Source organism: Cervus elaphus, chromosome 14 (genome assembly GCF_910594005.1).
Source record: "Cervus elaphus chromosome 14, mCerEla1.1, whole genome shotgun sequence".
Lineage (NCBI taxonomy): Eukaryota > Metazoa > Chordata > Mammalia > Artiodactyla > Cervidae > Cervus > Cervus elaphus.
This window is the reverse complement of record NC_057828.1, coordinates 25,728,558-25,749,167: the sequence shown is the minus strand read 5'-3', so window position 1 is coordinate 25,749,167 and position 20,610 is coordinate 25,728,558. Positions and strand designations below refer to the sequence as shown.

At 40.0% G+C, this 20,610-nt stretch overlaps 1 protein-coding gene across 1 annotated transcript in view; it reads right to left on the bottom strand.

Annotated features, from left to right (window-relative positions):
- IARS2 (isoleucyl-tRNA synthetase 2, mitochondrial) overlaps nt 1–19,107 on the bottom strand; it is a 42,850-nt gene extending 23,743 nt beyond the window's left edge. The window contains exons 1-11 of the mRNA XM_043924073.1: nt 18,725–19,107; nt 16,881–17,003; nt 12,089–12,248; nt 11,083–11,231; nt 10,948–10,997; nt 10,757–10,866; nt 10,579–10,669; nt 10,119–10,234; nt 4,771–4,940; nt 3,748–3,838; nt 1,878–2,029 (exon numbers count right to left, since the gene is read on the bottom strand). Coding sequence (XP_043780008.1) covers nt 1,878–2,029; nt 3,748–3,838; nt 4,771–4,940; nt 10,119–10,234; nt 10,579–10,669; nt 10,757–10,866; nt 10,948–10,997; nt 11,083–11,231; nt 12,089–12,248; nt 16,881–17,003; nt 18,725–18,991 — 1,479 coding nt within the window. The 5' untranslated portion in view covers nt 18,992–19,107. The remainder of the gene's footprint in view (nt 1–1,877; nt 2,030–3,747; nt 3,839–4,770; nt 4,941–10,118; nt 10,235–10,578; nt 10,670–10,756; nt 10,867–10,947; nt 10,998–11,082; nt 11,232–12,088; nt 12,249–16,880; nt 17,004–18,724) is intronic.
- Nucleotides 19,108–20,610: the final 1,503 nt, after the last annotated feature.

Genomic DNA, 20,610 nt, shown 5'->3' with positions numbered 1-20,610 from the left:
TTTATACTAATTTCGAAGCACTCCTAGATCAAAACTGGTAATAACAGGTTTAGTAGAAGTACTACACATTATTAAACTTCAGTTAAACTCAATTCAAACTTGATTTCCAGGATTCTTTTTTAAATGTTTAAGAAATAAGCTCCTATCTTAGGTTGACAAATAAGGATATTGAAATATAACCTTAAAAAAAAAAAAAAAGAAAGAAATATAACCTAATTTTACGTAGTATGGTTTCCAACATAGAAAACACTTTCTCAAAATAAGTTACTTATTTACTTACTGTCTCAAGAACTCTCCTTCCCTCCAACTCCCCCCCACAAAAGCTGTAAACTACTGGCATTTGATTTCCTTTATCAGTTACCAAGAAAAGAATTATATAGTAAAATGTTTAAAAATATCCGTAAGTGAAAACATGATAAACTCCATTTCAAAGTCTCAACAAAGAAGTCTCTCTATTCATTAAAAAAAAAAAAAAGAATTTTTATATTTTCAGAGCATGATTAAACAGCTTCCTTGCTTATCTGACCAGAAATCCCCTCCCCAAAGCCTTTGTAAGCATCACCTACAGGCAGAATGGCAATATTTGCAATTTATTTTGATTAAAATTTGAAGAAATGTGGATACTGACTGGATATTTGACTCAGTTAAGGAATAACTAATATTTTTTAAGGTGGTAATAATGGCATGAAAATTATATTTTAATTTTAAATGTCAGATATATATTATGAAATATTTATGGAAAACATAATACCTAAAAGTTGCTTTAAAATAATCCAATGGGTAGGAAGTGTAGATAATGAGTAGGGATGTAGATAAAAATAAAACTGGCAAAAAGTTGATTATTGTTGAAGTTGGGTGACGGAAACATGACAGTGTATTACTTTCTCTATTTCTGCAAAGAGTCACTAAAAATTTCCATAAAGAAGTTAAGAAAACAAACTTGTCTTCAGCGTATTGCATCAGCATCAGACTCACATGTTCTGCAACAAAAATCTGTGCAGAGCTGAAAGTCACAAACCACGTTTACAGGTAAGAAAAACAGGCTTTATAGAGAAATGTAAAAAAAAATACAGAACAAAACAAAGGTACAATCCATAGCCCAGCTCTCCAATCTACACGAATGTAGAAAGTATACACTGCCTCCACAGCTCTGGCAAGGGCCCCAAACTGCCAGGCCAACAAATGAACCAACTAATAACAGCAACGCTATACGCAAGCTGTAAAGCAAAATATCTGTATACTCAGCATGGTCAACAAATATATATTTGAAAAACAAAAGCAAAATATGTTAGTTGAGCTCTTTCATTTAATAGAATCGTTATTCATGAGATACACACACACACAGATACATCTATATATTGAATGAAAGAGCTCAGAAGTACATTAATATTTAAAATGCCAGCTATAAAGTATTTGTTAGCTCAAAGAAATAGCTTTTCACATGAATTGTGATTTCAATTTTAAGGAAGCCAAGGGTTTTAAAAGAGGTTTGGTGAATGCCTATTACGTGCCAGGCACTGTTCTGGGAACTCTTATTCACTTATCTCATGAGGCAGGCGTTATTATCACCTTTATATAGATGAGGAAACAGAGGTTCTGAGAGTTTAAACAATTTGCTGAACTCAAGTCCTAACTCTATGCTACTTTCATGACACTGGGCAGGAAATCAGAGCTAACTAATTAACCTCTTTAAGCATGAGTTTCCACATGTGTGCTAGGAAGGGAGAAACCCAAGGTCCTTCCAGACATAAAATTCTACAATTTTATGAAACCAATTAATTCCTTCTACCCTGAAAACCCTACCCCAACCTCACAGATAAACCTTTCATCCTGAGGGAATGAGAAACCCAACCCTTACAGCAGGATGCCCTTTATACCTTGGCGGTAGTCTTAATATCCGTGATATTTACAAACCACTGCTTGCTGGCACGAATAACTACTGGTTTCTTAGTTCTCCAATCATAGGGATAGCTGTGTACCAATTTTTCTTCTTTCAACAAATTCTTTGCAGCCTGAAGCATCATTATAACTTAAAAAACAAAAAACAACTTACATTAGACACAGTGAAAAGGTACTATGAAAACCCCAATGACTCTCTAAACTCCCAGGGAGTACAGAATCTGGGCCAACGGTGACAGTGAGGAGGGGCCATCTACCAAGGAGCAAAGGCGTAATCTGGGAACCTCCCAACAAAAAAAGCAGAAACTGTAAAACCTTCATCAGGCTCCAAAGTATGCCATTCCCATGGGCTCTTCTCAGAGACGACAGGACACACCTAGAACTCTACCTGTCAAATTCAGAGTCACAATCTCTCATACTATGAATCTTAAAATGGCCTCCAGGTAATCCAAAGGAACCAGGTAGACAGGGTTGAATTTTGTCCCCCTAAGTCCTTGCCCCTAGGACCTGTGACTGTGACCTTATTTGGAAACAGGGCCTTTGTAGATGCAGTCTGCAACTAAGATGGGGTCACACTGGACATCCCTGATAGCTCAGTGGTAAAGAATCTGCCTGTGACGCAGGAGACACAGGAGATGTGAGTTCAATCCATGGGGCAGGAAGATGCCCTGGAGAAGGAAATGGCAACCCACTCCAGTATTCTTGCCTGGAAAACCCATGGACAGAAGAGCCTGGCGAGCTACAGTTCATGGGGTCACACAGAGTCCGACACGGCTATGTGACTAAACCACCCACAATGGATTAGAGTGGGCCCTAATTCCAACGCCTGGTGTCCTTGTAAGAAGAAAGCGTACACACAGAAGAGACACACAGAGCCAATGACAGGGGACAATGAGGGCAGACTGCAGTGATACAGCTATAAACCAAGGAAAGCCAGGATTACCAGGAGCCAACAGAAGCTGCTGCTGCTGCTGCTAAGTCGCTTCAGTCGTGTCCGACTCTGTGCGACCCCATAGACGGCAGCCCACCAGGCTCCGCCGTCCCTGGGATTCTCCAGGCAAGAACACTGGAGTGGGCTGCCATTTCCTTCTCCAATGCATGAAAGTGAAAAGTGAAAGTGAAGTCGCTCAGTCGTGTCCGACTCTTAGCGACCCCATGGACTGCAGCCCACCAGGCTCCTCCGTCCATGGGATTTTCCAGGCAAGAGTACTGGAGTGGGGTGCCATTGCCTTCTCTCAACAGAAGCTAGGCAGAGGCAAAGGAGGACCTTTTCACAGAGCTTTCAGAGGAAGCAGAGCCTGGCTGACACCTTGATTTCAGACTTCTAGCCTCCAGAAGTGCGAGAGAATGAGTTTCTGTTGTTCTAAGTCACCAAATTTATGGCAGTTTGTGACAAGAGCCTAGAAGAATTAATATACCAGATCTAATTGGCCTTAGTCATGGTGTGGGCAAAGAAAGGTGTTCATAGTGTAGGTAAGTGATATAAGAGTTATGAGAGGAGTGAGAGTGTTTGATTCAGTCAACATCTAGCCCCAAGGTTGACTTCATCCTTTCACAAAACTAACACTGCTGATGACTATCTCTATTGTCCTAAAATAACACCACTCCCTGCTGACTGACCTGATTTGATTAAACAAGTAGGGCAATTCAAAGTGAAAGATGAAAAAGTGCCAAACTCCATTTTAAACCATGTGGCAAAATAAAATATAATTTCAGCTTTTTGCTTCTGTTAAAAGTGCAAGATGAGAGAATTGTCAGCAAAGATTACTGCTGGCTGCTTCTCAGGAAATGCATATTTACAATATCAACGTCAAAAAAAACCACAATATCAACATATACAGGACTTACCTGCATCTGTTCCCTCTTTAAGAACAGCTTTGTTTTGAAGTTCAGGACCTGCAGCATCTGTGAAAACTCCATCTTCATTCACTAAACAATCCTACAAAGAGTCGTTCTGAACAATTAAAATAAAGCATCAAGACTTTCTATCTTATGACAATATCTGGCAAAACAATATATAATGTATAAAACACCTCATTATAGTCGAGTCTTTCATTGTACTAAAAATTTAGGTACTACTTCGTAGTCAATCAGACTTTGTGAATTTAAACACTTAAATCACCAAAGGCAAACTGTATTACTAAAGCACATACCAAAAATTTAATAATAAAAGTAACAAGATATACTAAAAACTTCTGTTAACTTACAGATCTATGGCAGTGTATATACACTGTGATGACTTTGAGACTTGTCTTTAACTAAATGGAAAAACTTGCTAAGTAACTCATGTGTAAAATAAATTTTGAGGATGGTTTAGTCTGAAAAAAATGGCTCTTTTGAGCTATCTAGTATCCCAGGTGGCTCAGTGGTAAAGCATACACCTGCCAATGCAAGATACGTAGGAGATGTGGGTTAGATCTCTGGGTCAGGGAAGATCCCCTGGAGCAGGAAATGGCAACCCACTCCAATATTCTTGCCTTGGAAATCCCATGGACAGAGGAGCGTGGTGGGCTACAGTCCCCAGGGTTGCAAAGAGTTGAACATGACTGAGCAACTTAAGCATGCATGTACATAAGCAAAACCCACTTGCCATTTTTCAGGGCTTGACAGTAATTTGTCTATGTGACTTAATACGTGGAAAAAAAAAAAATGCCCCCATTTACTATGTATTCAATTTCAACTCTGTGCCATTTCTGTGCTGATTCTAGGAAATGATCCTTAATTAGTATGAGTTAATGAGGTATTGCACAAAAGCAATTCACAACTATGAAGACAAAAATGATCATTGATTATCAAAAAGTAAAGATGTTAGGGTTTATCACTTCAACTCTACAAAAGCAATTATTAAAAAGGAAAAAAGAGAAGCAATACCGTGGACAAGTTGTGTTGAGAAGCTACACTGTAATCTTCCATACCATGAGCTGGCGCTGTGTGAACCAGCCCTGTTCCTTTCATCATGGTCACATGATTGGCAGGCAGAAGAGGAGACTCCCTCTCGGAAATTAAAGGATGAGCACAAGTACCATTTTCCAAATCCACACCTGTGGGCAAAGAAAACCACAACTGAGACTTATTTTATATGGCGATTCTTTTACCTCTTTAAGGAAAGCAACAGATATCAGGCTGAAAAGAGCAAAATCTGAGACAAGGCTGGGCTCAAATTCTGGCTTTCCCTTTTACTTGTGCTGTGACTTTCAGGAATCTATAAAATGTAAGTAATTACAGTTTGTATCTCAGAGGTCTGCTGTGAGGATAAACTGGTTGGTACATGTCAAGCATTTTGGGTAACATATCACAATACTTGCTGTACTGTAAGTGCTTTAAAGTATTGGTAATTATTAAAATAAATAGATAATCAAATAAACCCAAGAACATTTCCCTAATTTATGTACAGTTATGTGCCTTTTAGAACAGAGGAAAAAAATTTCTAGATCAATGGGTCAGTGACCAGCAGGTTCTAACACTATCTCTGTGGGAACTCATTGCTGTTGCTTTTCATAATGTTACCCTGAAAAGATCTGATCAGTAAAACCTGACAGTTACTGGGTACCCACCATATACTGGACTCAACATAAACTCTTACCTCACCTTCATAATAGTACAAAACAGCTAACATTATCTCTAATTTACAAATCAGAAAACAAGAAAATATAGGCAATTTGTCTGAGGTAACATGGCTAACAAATGACTGAATTCAAGTTCAAAGGCAAGTCTGACTCTAATATTCCACATAACTCTAGCCCCTTTAATAATATACCACACCCATCATCTATGAAGTTTTCTGTTGTTGTTGTTATCGTGTAATCACTAAGTCATGTCTGACTCTTTATAAACCCATGGACTATAGCCTTCCAGGCTCCTCTGTCCATGGGATTTTCCAGGCAAGAATACTGGAGTGGGTGGCCATTTTCTTCTCCAGGGGATCTTCCTGACCCAGGGATCAAACCCGCATCTCCTGCACTGCAGGTGGATTCTTCACCACCGAGCCACCGGGGAAGCCCTCTACACCATTACTGTTTCCCAACTTTACTCTCTCTTGAGTTGAGCTCCACAAACTAATCTTTCTTTCATACATTCTAAAAATAAACAGTTTCACGCTTTAAAACAATTTGCTGGTTCAACCCATCCACTTAACCAACATACTAAATAGGTCTGTTTATTCTATCTAGTCTTTAGCATTAATAACTGAAGAATGGTCAATGCCCCCTTGTGCCTCAGATATTCCCCACAAATCATTCTTCATCTTTCCAAGCTAAATGATATTTAACTTAAAAAAAAAAACTGCCTTTATAAATTTCTCCACTTCTATGATCCTTTGTTCTAGCCATAGAGCAATAAAAACTACACAGCCTATTCATACCACCAGAAGAACAACACAAATCTTTTAACTTTTGACATTTCATAGAAAACACAGCCCTTTTGCTGACTTCATTTTGCTTAAAACAGCACTATGGGTAAGAGGCATGAGAAAAACTGACATTCCCTTATAAAATCCTGACAAAACTCCCTTTTCTGAAGAAAATCACAAGCTTTCCCTGCTGTCTCACTTGGCTGACTTGGCATTTTATAACCAGGAAATACCTGAATTACTAGGAAAATTACTTTAGGATGCATTCTTTTCCACGCAAATTTTAATGCTGTTAAAGGAGACAACGGTCAACACTACGGTCAACACTGATTTTTAGAGAAATTACTTGGAAAATTACTTTAGGATGCATTCTTTTCCATGCAAATTTTAATGCTGTTAAAGGAGACAACGGTCAACACTGATTTTTAGAGAAATCAGTCAACACTGATTTTCCTAGGTATTAAATCCTAGGAAAGGAAACAACTCGTTAGCCTGTGTTTTGACTCCTTTCCTCGAAATCAGACTGACGAGTAACACCATTCTCAGTACGGAAACCACAGCTTTGGAGCAAAATACATTTCATCTGTGAACTTTCCTTTAGCCCCAGTACTCAGTGCTTATGCTACTTAATACTCTTCCTCACCTCCCAACAAAGATCCCCAGATGATTCGTAAGAAACAATTCACATTTCTTTCTGGAAAGGAAATCTACCCCAAAGAAAATGTTCCATTTTATCTGTTCTACATTCCTACTACTTTAGTAAAGAGAGAGCCAGCTGTTCCGAGATTATTCAGCCAGAAATTAAAAGTATGAAGACTGCTCTGAAACGTGGTGGCTCAGAGTGGCGAAAATCCATCAACTCTCCACACAGCGATCATTCAAAACAGTGAAGCAGCCTAGAAACAGGATCTTTACATTTAACCTGATACTTTCACAAACCTTTGAGCATTCCATTCAACTTCTGTAACAACATCTAAAATGTCAATGAAGTCTACTATCTTCCGCACTTAAAAAAGAGGTGGGCTGTGATTAATATTTGAAAGCTGCTAAGAGAACAGAGCCTCTTAAAAAGCCTCTTGATGAAAGTCAGAGAGGAGAGTGAAAAAGGTGGTTTAAAACTTAACATTCAGAAAACTAAGATCATGGCATCTGGTCCCATCACCTCATGGCAAACAGATGGAGAAACAATGGAAACAGTGACAGACTTTATTTTGGGGGGCTCCAAAATCACTGCAGGTGGTGACCACAGCCATGAAATTAAAAGGTACTTGCTCCTTGGAAGAAAAGTTATGACCAACCTAGACACCATATTAAAGAGCAAGAAATTACTTTGCCAACAAGGCCCATCTAGTCGAAGCTATGGTTTTTCCAGTGGTCATGTATGGATGTGAGAGTTGGACTATAAAGAAAACTGAACACCAAAGAATTGATGCTTTTGATCTACAATGTTGGAGAAGACTCTTGAGAGTCCCTTGGACTGCAAGGAGATCCAACCAGTCCATCCTACAGGAGATCAGTCCTAGATGTTCACTGGAAGGGTTGATGCTGAAGCTGAAACTCCAATACTTCAGCCACTTGATGCAAATAACTGACTCATCTGAAAAGACCCTGATGCTGGGAAAGATTAAAGGCAGGAGAAGGGGACGACAGAGCATGAGATGTTGGATGGCATCACCGACTCAATGGACATGAGTTTGAGTAAGCTCTGGGAGTGAGTGATGGACAGGGAAGCCTGGCGTGCTACGGTCCATGGGGTCACAAAGAGTCGGACACAACTGAGTGACTGAACTGAAGAGAACAGACCTTAAAAGCACGCATCACAAGGAAAAAACTTTGTAACTACACATGACGATGAGGTTAACTGGATTTATGATGATCATCTCACAATGCATACAAGTATCAAATCATTATACCGAATGTCTAAAACTAATACAATGCTATATATCAATTCTTTTTAAAAAAGAGGTGAGTGAAGAGTATGGACTAAAGAATATACCAGATCCTCTAACTTACGTCTAACTTACTGAATGCACCAATAAGATACAAAATGGTATTAAATCCTAGACATTCTAAAGCTTCTTTTATGCCTTTGACATTAAAAACTTTTTGATTTTTATTAAGATTGTTTAAACCTCTAACTGGCTTATATCTGACCCGATACATTTTGAGGTCTTCTCTATTTAGCTGGACAATCTTTCCATTTTTGAGTATCTCTAACTTGTGATTTTTTTCTTTCGTAAGAAACTCAAAGATATACCGTCCCTAAAGACAAAGGTAATTTTAAACTTCCCTAGATTTCCATAGTTATATTTCAAAATCAGCCACTACTTTAGGAGTCCCAAATTATAGCTTACTACTGTGTGGATCACAATAAACTGTGGAAAATTCTGAAAGAGATGGGAATACCAGACCACCTGACCTGCCTCTTGAGAAACCTGTATGCAGGTCAGGAAGCAACAGTTAGAACTGGACATGGAACAACAGACTGGTTCCAAATAGGAAAAGGAGGACGTCAAGGCTGTATATTGTCACTCTGCTTATTTAACTTATATGCAGAGTACATCATGAGAAACGCTGGGCTGGAAGAAGCACAAGCTGGAATCAAGATTGCTGGGAGAAGTATCAATAACCTCAGATATGCAGATGATACCACCCTTATGGCAGAAAGTGAAGAGGAACTAAAAAGCCTCTTGATGAAAGTGAAAGAGGAGAGTGAAAAAGTTGGCTTAAAGCTCAACATTCAGAAAACTAAGATCATGATATCTGGTCCCATCACTTCATGGGAAATAGATGGGGAGACAATGGAAACAGTGTCAGACTTTATTTTTTTGGGCTCCAAAATCACTGCAGATGGTGACTGCAGCCATGAAATTAAAAGACGCTTACTCCTTGGAAGGAAAGTTATGACCAACCTAGACAGCATATTAAAAAGCAGAGACATTACTTTGCCAACAAAGGTCCGTCTAGCCAAGGCTATGGTTTTTCTAGTGGTCATGTATGGATGTGAGAGTTGGACTGTGAAGAAAGCTGAGTGCCGAAAAATTGATGCTTTTGAACTATGGTGTTGGAGAAGACTCTTGAGAGTCCCTTGGACTGCAAGGAGATCCAACCAGTCCATCCTAAAGATCAGTCCTGGGTGTTCATTGGAAGGACTGATGCTGAAGCTGAAACTCCAATACTTTGGCCACCTCACGCGAAGAGCTGACTCATTGGAAAAGACCCTGATGCTGGGAGGGATTGGGGGCAGAAGAAGGGGACGACAGAGGATGAGATGGCTGGATGGCATCACCGACTCGATGGACATGAGTTTGAGTGAACTCCGGGAGTTGGTGATGGACAGGGAGGCCTGGCGTGCTGCGATTCATGGGGTCGCAAAGAGTCAGACACAACTGAGCAACTGAACTGAACTGAAGGATTCTTTTGATAGAAATGCTATCTTGGAAATAACTTTCAGAATTTATTCAATTTCCTGATAAAAGTCATATAGCCCAAAATAAATGTATTTATTTCCTTCCTTGCTCTTTTGATCAAATCAGATAAAAATAATTTTCAGTAATTTACTTTTGAATAAAAATTTAAAGGAAAATTTCGACATTTTATGTTGTATTAGAGGACATTTTTCTAATTTTCCACTGGATAGTTGTCAAAAATTTTTTTTCAACTATTGTGACTTTGTCAATGTTCATATTTTCTATGCTCCTATCATGTTTAATGTATATTCTCCTTCAGTTTGATCAATGTAAAATATATTCTAGAAAAGTAGAAGCCATATTTGTTTCATTCACAATGAGCGATGTTCAGCAAGGCACTGAACTCAGATCAACCCAGTATTTTGATGACTTTGACTGTCAGAATATCTGTAAATCCTCACCTGAAAATGTTGAAATAACCTCAAATGTTCTTCCCAAAGTAGAAGCAACAGATGTTACTTTATCTGCACCTAGAATGTATAAGTCTCCAGACGAGGAACACTTCACAACAGCATACCTAAAATAAAATTGAGGCATAAGCTACTAACAGTGAAAAAGGAAAAACCACAGATAACATTTTAAACGTTCTATGTCACTTTAGAAAAACTAACTTTAAGATCAAAACAGTGCTATTTTCAAAGGACTTCATTCCTTACATTTGTTTTCTTTCCCAAAGAAGCTGGAAAATAAGGTCTTAAGTAGAATTCTCTAAAGCTTAATAAAATCTATATGAACATAAAAACTAAGTGATAATTCACTAATTTTAAGAGGATAATGAGGATGCAATAAGATCAAAATAATGCTAAAAATTGGAACTGATCCTATTTGTGGATAAAACAAAAATTGCTATAATATACCTACTTTGATTCTGGCATGTAACAAACAGCTTGATTGGCTGGAATTGTCCAAGGCTGTGTGGTCCAGACTAAAACACTAACCGGAGATGAACCATCTGTGAAAATGAAAGTTCATATATGCTAGCAAATCTAATGCTTTAATTCCTTAAGTTTAATAAACTCAAGCAACGGATAAATCTTACCTAGAAGAGATGCCAACTTAGGAGAAGGTTTCAGGAGAGGGAATTTTACATATACTGAGCGACTGACGTGTTCCGGGTTATATTCAAGTTCTGCTTCAGCCAACGCAGTCCTAAGGTTTAAAAACATTAAACATAAATATTTGAAAGTCCCACAAAATTCTCCACTTTAGCTACCCAAAACACATAAATACCTTGATGAAGGAGACCAAAACACAGGTTTGTAAGATCGATAAATCAAGCCCTATTAAAAGACAAAGATATATGAAAGCTGGAATTCTGTAACATGTAATTCAACATACTCAAAGGAAAAGAAAAAACTTTATTACCTTATCATACATTTGGTAGAAAATTTTCAACTGTCTGGCCTCGTATCTTCCATCAAAAGTATAGTAGCAATTATTCCAATCTGCCATTATTCCCCAGCGAATAAATGCCAATTTCTGTTTCTCAATTGCTGCTTTGGCGAATGATCTAGCTAAAATCAATAAACAAAAAGCCTTTTGAAAATGAGTTAAAATTCTTGAACACGGTTTAGCATATATCTCTCTAAATGCAGGTATTACACACAATTTAGACTATAAAAATGTTTAAAAGTAAATTTATCCTGAAAGTTAAAAGTGTCCAGCAGATACCTACAACAAATTCTAAAATTAACTAAAATTTCAAAAGTTAAAATTTTGTTACCAACTCTTCCATTAGTCAGAGATCATAAAATGATCTTATGTTTAAAAAAAACAAACTGGAAAAGTTACTCTTCTTACTTCATAATTTAAGAAAAGGTCAGAGAATAATTTTCATTATATACACACACACAAGATTAATTAGTGCAACCAATCATACTGTCTCATAAGGAAGTATGAGATCTTCAAAATCATATCCAGTTATACAAGTTTAACAGATAAGAACAGACGAGTCCTCCTTGACTCATGCTACTGAAGGAAAGGACCAAAAAAGAGATGTCTAAAAAAATTTTAATTTAAAATTTACTTTTGGTTTAGGACCTAAAATAGGTCAACAGGTTCTAGCCAAGAAAGTAAATAAAAACACTGACAAAATAATAATTTCAACAAAACATGAGGGCCAAAGAATTGAAAAATGTACTTGGACGTGCTCACAAACCTTTCCTTCATTTCTGAACATAAGTTCTCACAAAAATCAGTTACACAAAATCTGGATTTTCTGTGACACAGTGGTTTTCAACTGATCTCATTATAAGCGAAAAAACAATAGCAAAAAAACAAAAATCAACAGGTGTCTTTGACAAAGCCCTGACTTTTCCAAGGAACCAGGGTTTACAAATAACATTTTAAAACAGAAATAGAGATTAATTACCTTTCTCTCTAATTTCCATAGCTGAAAGATTCTGAGCTTTTCCACCAAGTTCTGATAATACTTTCATTTCAATGGGTAACCCATGACAATCCCAGCCTGGCACAAAATGTATTTTGGAACCTCTCATCATATGGTATCGATTGGCTATGTCTTTCAAAATCTGCAAAGATGAAATGATAATCATCATTCATACAAAAAGCATGTGGCCTACAACTTATGTTCTCTAAATATCATTTTAAAACACTAATAAAGTCCAAAAGGATTTATATAGAAGTACCTATTAAATCTACCAACTTATGTTCTACATAAACACAAGCATAACAAATATCTGATTTTTAAAATGTCATTAACTCCCCCAGGAAGAAATGAAATTACAGAAGATTTCAAAGTGAAAAACATTATATCCAACATTATTAATTTTTTTTAAGTTGTAGTATGCAAGTAAGCAATCTATATCACTCTTTTAAGAAATAATTTGAACTTCCTAAAAATCAAAGTAAAAAATTACAATTTGCTTTACTCTCATGGAATAAAATTATTTATGTAAATTTAGCTCATAAATATTACAGAATCAAGGCAGAATTTATAATGCCCTTAGAGTATGAAATATTATGCTTAACTCTGTTATTACTAAAACCCTAAATAAAACAGTAGGTCTCTTAGTAAAGTTCTGTAACTGTTTCTTAGCTCATCTTAAGATACTAGTGGGCAGCAGATTTTTTAAAAAATATATTCCCACTGAAAAATGGAGGCTCAAAGGCAAAGGACAGATTTGGCTCCAGGTTCAATTCCTTCTTCCCAAAATTAAATAATGCAATAGTGCAGAAAAATATATCTTCCCTCCCATGTCTCTCAAAAGTAGAAACGATAACACACACTCCTCTCACACCTTCTATGTAAAATTCCTTCAGACTTCTTACCAAAGGGCAGGGGGCCTTGTGATCTGGGGGTAGTTATATAACAAAAACATTCATCTACTGATACATACTTAATATTTGTACACTCTTATGTTACATTGATCAATATAAATAACATCCTTCCCATTTATCCCTATTTGAAATTGTTTTATTTATTTAATTATCTGTCCCTTCCTGGGAAAACATAAACTCTTTGAAATCAGAGATCCCATCTGTCTTCATCTGTAAACTCCCAGCATGTAGAATGGTGACTGCCACTATTCATAGCTCAGTTGGTAAAGAATTGCCTGCAATGCAGGAGACCTGGGTTCAATTCCTGGGTCGGGAAGCTCCCCTGGAGAAGGAAGTGGCAACCCACTCCAGCGTTCTTGCCTGGAGAATCCCATGGACAGAGGAGCCTGGCGGGCTGCAGTCTATAGGGTCGCAAGAATGGAACATGACTGAGCAACTAAGGACACACAGACTATTCTACAAGCACTTAACTGAATAAAGGAAGTCATGCACACACGCTTAGAGTGTGATGTCTCACATACTTGTCACTAGCCACCAGCGGTAATAAGCATCAAAACTGGCCAGTCCAAATTGAGATGTAAATATACAATATATACCACTGAGTGAAAAAAGTTAATCCCCCAAAACTGTATGATTACATTTATACAGAATTCTTGAAATGACAAAAATATAGAAGTAGACAACAGATAAGGAGATGGTGGGAAAAGAGGGAAATAAATATAGCTATAAAAGAGCATCATGATAAAAACAAATGAGAAAAAAAAAAGAGCATCTTGAAGGATTCTTGATGGAAATGTTTGGTATCTTGAGTGTATCAATGTAACATTCTGGTTATGATATGGTAGTACAGTTTTGCAGGATGTTACCACTGGGGAAACTGGGTAGAACGTATACCGAATCCTCTCTCTTTTTTTCTTAACAAATGCACCCGAATTTATAATTACGTCAAATATAAACTCTAACTAAAACAAAATTTGAATGAAATTGTTTTCAAATAGCGTGTACTTTAAAAAAAAAGCACTTCAGTTCTGTCCATCAAAAGAAATTAATGCTTTTTTTTTACCATCTGATGTAATACGTCTAATAATTTGAAAATGAGCTATCAAGCAGCATGATTTGGCCTCTGTGGAGGCAAACAAACTTCATACTAAGGAATGTGCAATATGTTTGAGATATGTTACATATCTCAAAAGTGTTAGAAGTTTTCAGTACAATTAAATGGTCTAACACAATGAAAGAAAGTAAGTGAAAAATAAAGTGTTGGTCACTCAGTCATGTCTGACTCTTAGGGACCCCCATGGACTGTAGCCCATCAGGCTCCTCTGTCCATGGGATTCTCCAGGCAAGAATACTGGAGTATGCTGCCATGCCCTCCTCCAGGGGGATCCTCCCAACCCAGGGATCGAACCCAGGTCTCCCGAATTGTAGGCAGGCGTTTTACTATCTGAGCCACCATGGAAGCCTGATCTAATACAATATGTAATACATATTATAATTCTACTCTAATAGCAATACTGACTTGTTCAGTGACCAGATTTCTGGTGGTGAAAATACAGACAGATGTCCAAGGTCATGCCTTCTCCAAACTTTCCATTAAAGTATACATAGAAATAAAGGACTGAAAAAATAAATAAATAAAGGACTGAAAAATATAGTAAATAAATTGCGGTACACATTCTCTCAATGGAATGCTTCTCTACAATTATTGACAATTAAGAAGGAATCAACTTGTGAAGTAATTAGCCTCCAACTAATAAAAAAAAAGAAGAAGGAATCAACTATTGACATCCTAACAGCATGTATGAATATCAAAGATTGTACAAGTAAAAGAAGCCAGACATAGAAGAATCTGTTATAATTCAACCTATCTGAAATTTTGCAGTTGGCAAAAAAATTATAGCAACAGAAACCAAAAGAGTGATGAGGGCAGTAAGCCTTCATTTTAGAAGGCCAGCATCACCCTGATACCAAATCCTCACTTTATCCTCCTCAAACACACCAAGAAAACTCACCTGAAGTCTTTGTACTTGGCACTGTGTGTGTGTATACTCAGTACACACACAAATGGAGTGAGTTGTCATTTCTTACTCCAAGGGATCTTCCTGACCCAGGGATCTAACCTGTGTCTGCTGTGTCTCCTGAATTGGCAGGCAGATTTTTTACCACTTGAACCACATGGGAAGCACTTAGCTATTGCTGTTGTTGTTCAGTCATGAAGTTGTGTCTGCCTCTTTGCAACCTCATGGACTGCAGCACGCCAGGCTTCCTTGTCTTTTACTATCTCCTGGAGTTTGTGCAACTGAGTCGGTGATGCCATCCAAACATTTCATCCTCTGTTGCCCCTTCTCTTCCTACCCTCAATCTTTCCCAGCATCAGTGTCTTTTCCATTGAGTCAGCTCTTCACATCAGGTGGCCAAGGCATTGGAGTTTCAGCTTCAGCACCTGTCCTTCAATTAATATTCAGCATTGATTTCTTTTAGAATTAACTGGTTTGATCTCCTTGCTGTCCAAGGGACTCTCCAGAGTTTTCTCCAGCAACACAATTCGAAAGCATCAATTCTTCAGTGTTCACATCTATACATGACTACTGGAAAAACCATAGCTTTGACTATATGGACCTTTGTTGGCAAATTGATGTCTCTGCTTTTTAACATGCTGTCTAGGTTACCATAGCTTTTCTTCCAAGGAGCAAGCATCTTTTGATTTCATGGCTGCAGTCACCGTCCACAGTGATTTTGGAGCCCAAAATAATAAAGTCTGCCGCTACTTCATTTCTCCCCCTACTATTTGCCATGAAGTGATGGGACCTGATGCCATGATCTTAGTTTTTTAAATGCTGAGCTTTAAGGCAACTTTTTCACTCTCCTCTTTCAGTTAGTTATACTTACCCCAAATACCCCACAGCTTACCCTCTTGCTTCGTTGAGGACCTTACAGGAATGTCATCTTTTCAGTGAGGGGGGGTATCCCAGATCAATTTAATAAAACTACACTTTGCCCAACTGACCCGCCCTATTAGTCTTCCCTATTTTTATTTTCTTCTAAAGTACTCATTACTACAAATAATGTGTGTATTCCTATGTGTGTATATGTCTGTCTGTATGTGTGTGTGTGTGTGTGTGATTGTGTGTGTGTGGGGGGGGGATCCCACACATACAACCAAGCAATTCTTGGACATCAGCAGGGTGTCTGAGAATTAGCATAAATGGGGTGGCATAAATAGGAGAAATACCTTTCTCACTATTCTACAGGCTGTGGAGTCCAAGATCAAGGGGCTGGCAAATTCAGTATCCGGTAAGGACCCCTTTCGGGTTCATAGACCCCATTTTTCCCACTGTAACCTCACATGGCATAAGGGGACAAGGGAGCTCTCTGAGGTCTTTTTAATTAGGGCTTTTAAGCCCACTGATAGAGGGATTAGGTTTCAACATACGATTTGCAGGGGGAGGGAGACAAACACTCAGTCTATAGCAACTATCTACCATATTAAACATTTTACCTATTTATCTTTCTGTGCCTTCCTGTTTAGATCACAAGCTCCATGAAGACAGGACTTAGTCTTATTTTGTTCACTGTTATTCCCAGAGTCTAGACAATATCTGGCATATAACAGATGCTCATTAATTATTTATTGAATAAAATTATACTTATTAATGTAAAATAAGTTCAAAGTAAATACCAGTGATGTTAGTTTTCACACAGTACTAAAACTGTTTATTGACACTTTCTATTAAGACATTTCAGTTTATGTCAATGCAGATTTACATTTACATATGATTGTCATAACGTCAGAATATACTCTTTTCCAAAGTGTATTTACATAAAGATTTTCCTTCACATCTTATAACCAAAATTATAATTACCTTATTTAAAGCATGTCCAACATGAGGGTCACCATTTGCATAAGGAGGTCCATCATGAAGACAAAACTCAGTCTTCACTTTTCTTTCTCTTTGCCATGAATAAAGTTCTGAAAATCCACATTTCTGTTTAAAAAGAACAATAATGTCTGCACATCACATAAACACATACTCGTGAACTTGCCGTAAGTAACACTCAGCACCTGCTTACTTCCTATCGCATTCCAAAATATTCAACTCTAAAACACAAGGTGAGTTTTCTAAAATGCACATCTTCCAATTAAAAAGTAAATTTAAGAATGTTTTATCAAAAAAAAAAACTTCACTCCTTCTAATAACATAAAAAATAAATAAGATACACATCTGAGTACTTATCTCTTAAAACAGTTCAATAGATACCCTGCAGACTTCAGTTTAAAGTCTAAGTTCTCTATGAAGGTATACAGGACCCTACAAGGTTTGTGCTTATTCGCTGAGAGTCGTGTCCGACTCTTTGCAACCCCTTGGCCTGTAGCCTGCCAAGCTCCTCTGTCCGTGGGACTGTCTAGGCAAGAATACTGCAGTGGGTTGCCATGCCCTCCTCCAGGGGAATCTTCCCAACCCAGGATCGAACGTGTGTCTCCTGCACCGGCAAGCAATTCTTCACCTCTGCATCACCTGGGAAGGCCTGGGAAGGCCTACAAAGGTTTAGTACCACAAAATTCTCGGTCAGTGTCTCAGAACTCCCTCCCCCCCACTACACACACACACACACACACACACACACACACACTCACACACACACACACACTCACACACACACACTCTCTCTCTCTCTCTCTCTCTTTCTCTCTCTCATATCTTATTCCTGCTATGCTATGGCCTCAACACTTGCTACTCTCTCAGTCTGGAAAAACACTGACTGCAGCCCCACTCCCCTTCCCTCACCTTCTGTGTGATGTTGGCCAAGTCACTTTGCCTTTGTACGCCTATCCCCTCATTTGAAAAAAAAAGTTAATAATATTCAACCCACCAAGCTGGGTTAAAGATTATACAAGAAAATATCTGAAACTGTCACAATTCCAGAAATACAGAAAGTACTGGACGGAACACTTAAAAAACCAGATGGCCAAAACAGGTTTGTAAGTCTAGAACTCTGAGAGCTGTCATAAGAATATTTAAGCTAAGCACATTTACTTAACTACGATATCCAAAAATATCAGGGATTTGTAAAGACCCTAGAATTACACAAACTAACAAGTGAATTTCTGGCCTTAGAAAGCTCAGTTTAATACAGGAGACAGAGGCACATGTGAGGAAGAGGACACAGATGAAGTAACCATGGCTACTTAACCCTTCAAACAAGCCACCTTCCAACTAGCGACCTATTGATACCACAAAAGTGAGCTTCAACTTCTTCTCATGATCGCATCTTTATATGTGTACATGTTAATTTACTTTAAACAAAATCACTGGAAAAGAGTCCAAATTCGACTAGTTTTGTGTAAGCTAAAACTGGAATTTCTATTCCATCCATGCTATCTGAGCATAGCTGTTTGACCGCTGGACTTTGCTGGTGGCTCAGACGGTAGGTGGCTCTGCCTACAATGCGGGAGACCCGGGTTAGCATTCCGGTCTGGAGCCCGCCACCTCTAGGGGACTTGTCTAGAGGTTTCCGCACCTGTGTTTTCACAAAGTACAACCTGTGGGGAATGCATAATTCCCACTGGTCTGATCGCAACACCTCTGGACCAAGAGGGCCTGGAGCCTGCGGCCGGGCCCTGCCCTGCCCGGCCCTGCCCGGGATGTGGGTGCCCCACGCGTGACTCCAGGGAGGCCCCGCTCCCGGCCCGCAGGCCCGCCCGTACCTGCTGGATCTCCAGCTCCGTGTCGGGCTGCTGACGGCCCAGCAGCTTCATGGGGAAGCTGGTCTGCGGCAGCAACACCGTGTCCCGATAGCTGCCATTACTCGAGTTCTGCGGCTGGTTACTGGCCCCGGTGACTGACCGCACCAAAAGGCTCCCGGTCGTCCCTCGCCAGCGCGGCCGACAAGGAAAGCGGGGTGGCACCCACAAATTCCAGGCCGCGGCCAGGGCCGCCGCCCCCGGGCCGCGAGGGCGCAGCCCCCAACGCATGGCGGGCCAGACCAACCCCAGGGTCGGGGTGGACGCCGGGGCCTCGGCTCCGGCCGGGCTTTGTGGAAACAGGGAGCCCAGAGCACGGGCGCGAGCCTTACGGGAGTGCGCACGCGCGCGGGGTGGGGAAGGGGCGGGGACGCGGCGCGGGGCGCGGGGCGCGCGGGGTGGGGAAGGGGCGGGGACACGGCGCGGGGCGCGGGGCGCGGGGCGCGCGGGGTGGGGAAGGGGCGGGGACGCGGCGCGGGGCGCGCGGCGCGGGGAAGGGGCGGGGACGCGGCGAGGGGCGGGGAGACAGGGGACCCAAACACATCCGGATCTGGGCTGCAGCCTCCCCTGGAGCGGCGCTGACCACGAGAGCGGGAAAAAGTGTGGCCCGCGCCCCAAGCTCACGTTTCAATCACCGCGCGTTCCTTTTAAAGTTTATTTTATTTAATCCAGTATAACTAACATTACCACTTCAACATGTAATTCATATAAAATTATAAATATAATATTTCACATTCTTTCTCTTCATTCCAGGTCTTCGAAAATTGCTATGTAATTTACACATATAACGTATCTCCATCTGTTTGGACTGCTGCTAAGTCGCTTCAGTCGTGTCCGACCTTTGCGACCCCATAGACGGCAGTCCACCAGTCTCCGCCGTCCCTGGGATTCTCCAGGCAAGAACACTGGAGCGGGTTGCCATTTCCTTCTCCAATGCGTGAAAAGTGAAAGTGAAGTCGCTCAGTCGTGTCTGGCTCTTAGCGACCCATGGACTGCAGCCCACCAGACTCCTCCGTCCCTGGGATTTTCCAGGCAAGAGTACTGGAGTGGGGTGCCATTGCGTTCTCCGTTCATTTGGACTACAATTTGCCAACTCAGTTCAGTTCAGTCGCTCAGTCGTGTTAGACTCTTTGCGACTCCATGGAAACTGCAGCACGCCACGCTTCCCTGTCCATCACCAACTCCCAGAAATTGCTCAAACTCATGTTCATCCAGTCGGTGATGCCATCCAACCGTCTGAGCCTCTTGTCATCCCTTCTCCTCCCGCCTTCAATGTTCCCGCCTTCAATCAGTGTTAACATCAGGGTCTTTTCCAATAAGTCAGTTCTTTGCATCAGGTGGCCAGAGGATTGGAGCTTCAGCTTCAGCATCAGTCCTTCCAATGAATATTCAGGACTGATCTCCTTTAGGATGGACTGGTTTGATCTCCTTGCAGTCCAAGGGACTCTCGAGAGTCTTCTCCAACACCACAGTTCAAAAGCATCAATTCTTCTGCGCTCAGCTTTCTTCACAGTCCAACGGACTCTCAGAGTCTTCTCCAACACCACAGCTCAAAAGCATCAATTCTTCGGCCCTCAGCTTTCTTCACAGTCCAACTCTCACATCCATACATGACCACTGGAAAAACCATAGCTTTGACTAGACGGACCTTTGTTGGCAAAGTAATGCCTCTGCTTTATAATATGCTGTCTAGGTTGGTCATAGCTTTTCATCCAAGCAAGCATCTTTTAATTTCATGGCTGCAGTCACCATCTAAAGTAATTTTGGAGACCAAGAAAATAGTCTGTCACTGTTTCTATTGTTTCCCCATCTATTTGCCATGAAGTGATGGGACTGGATGCCATGATCTT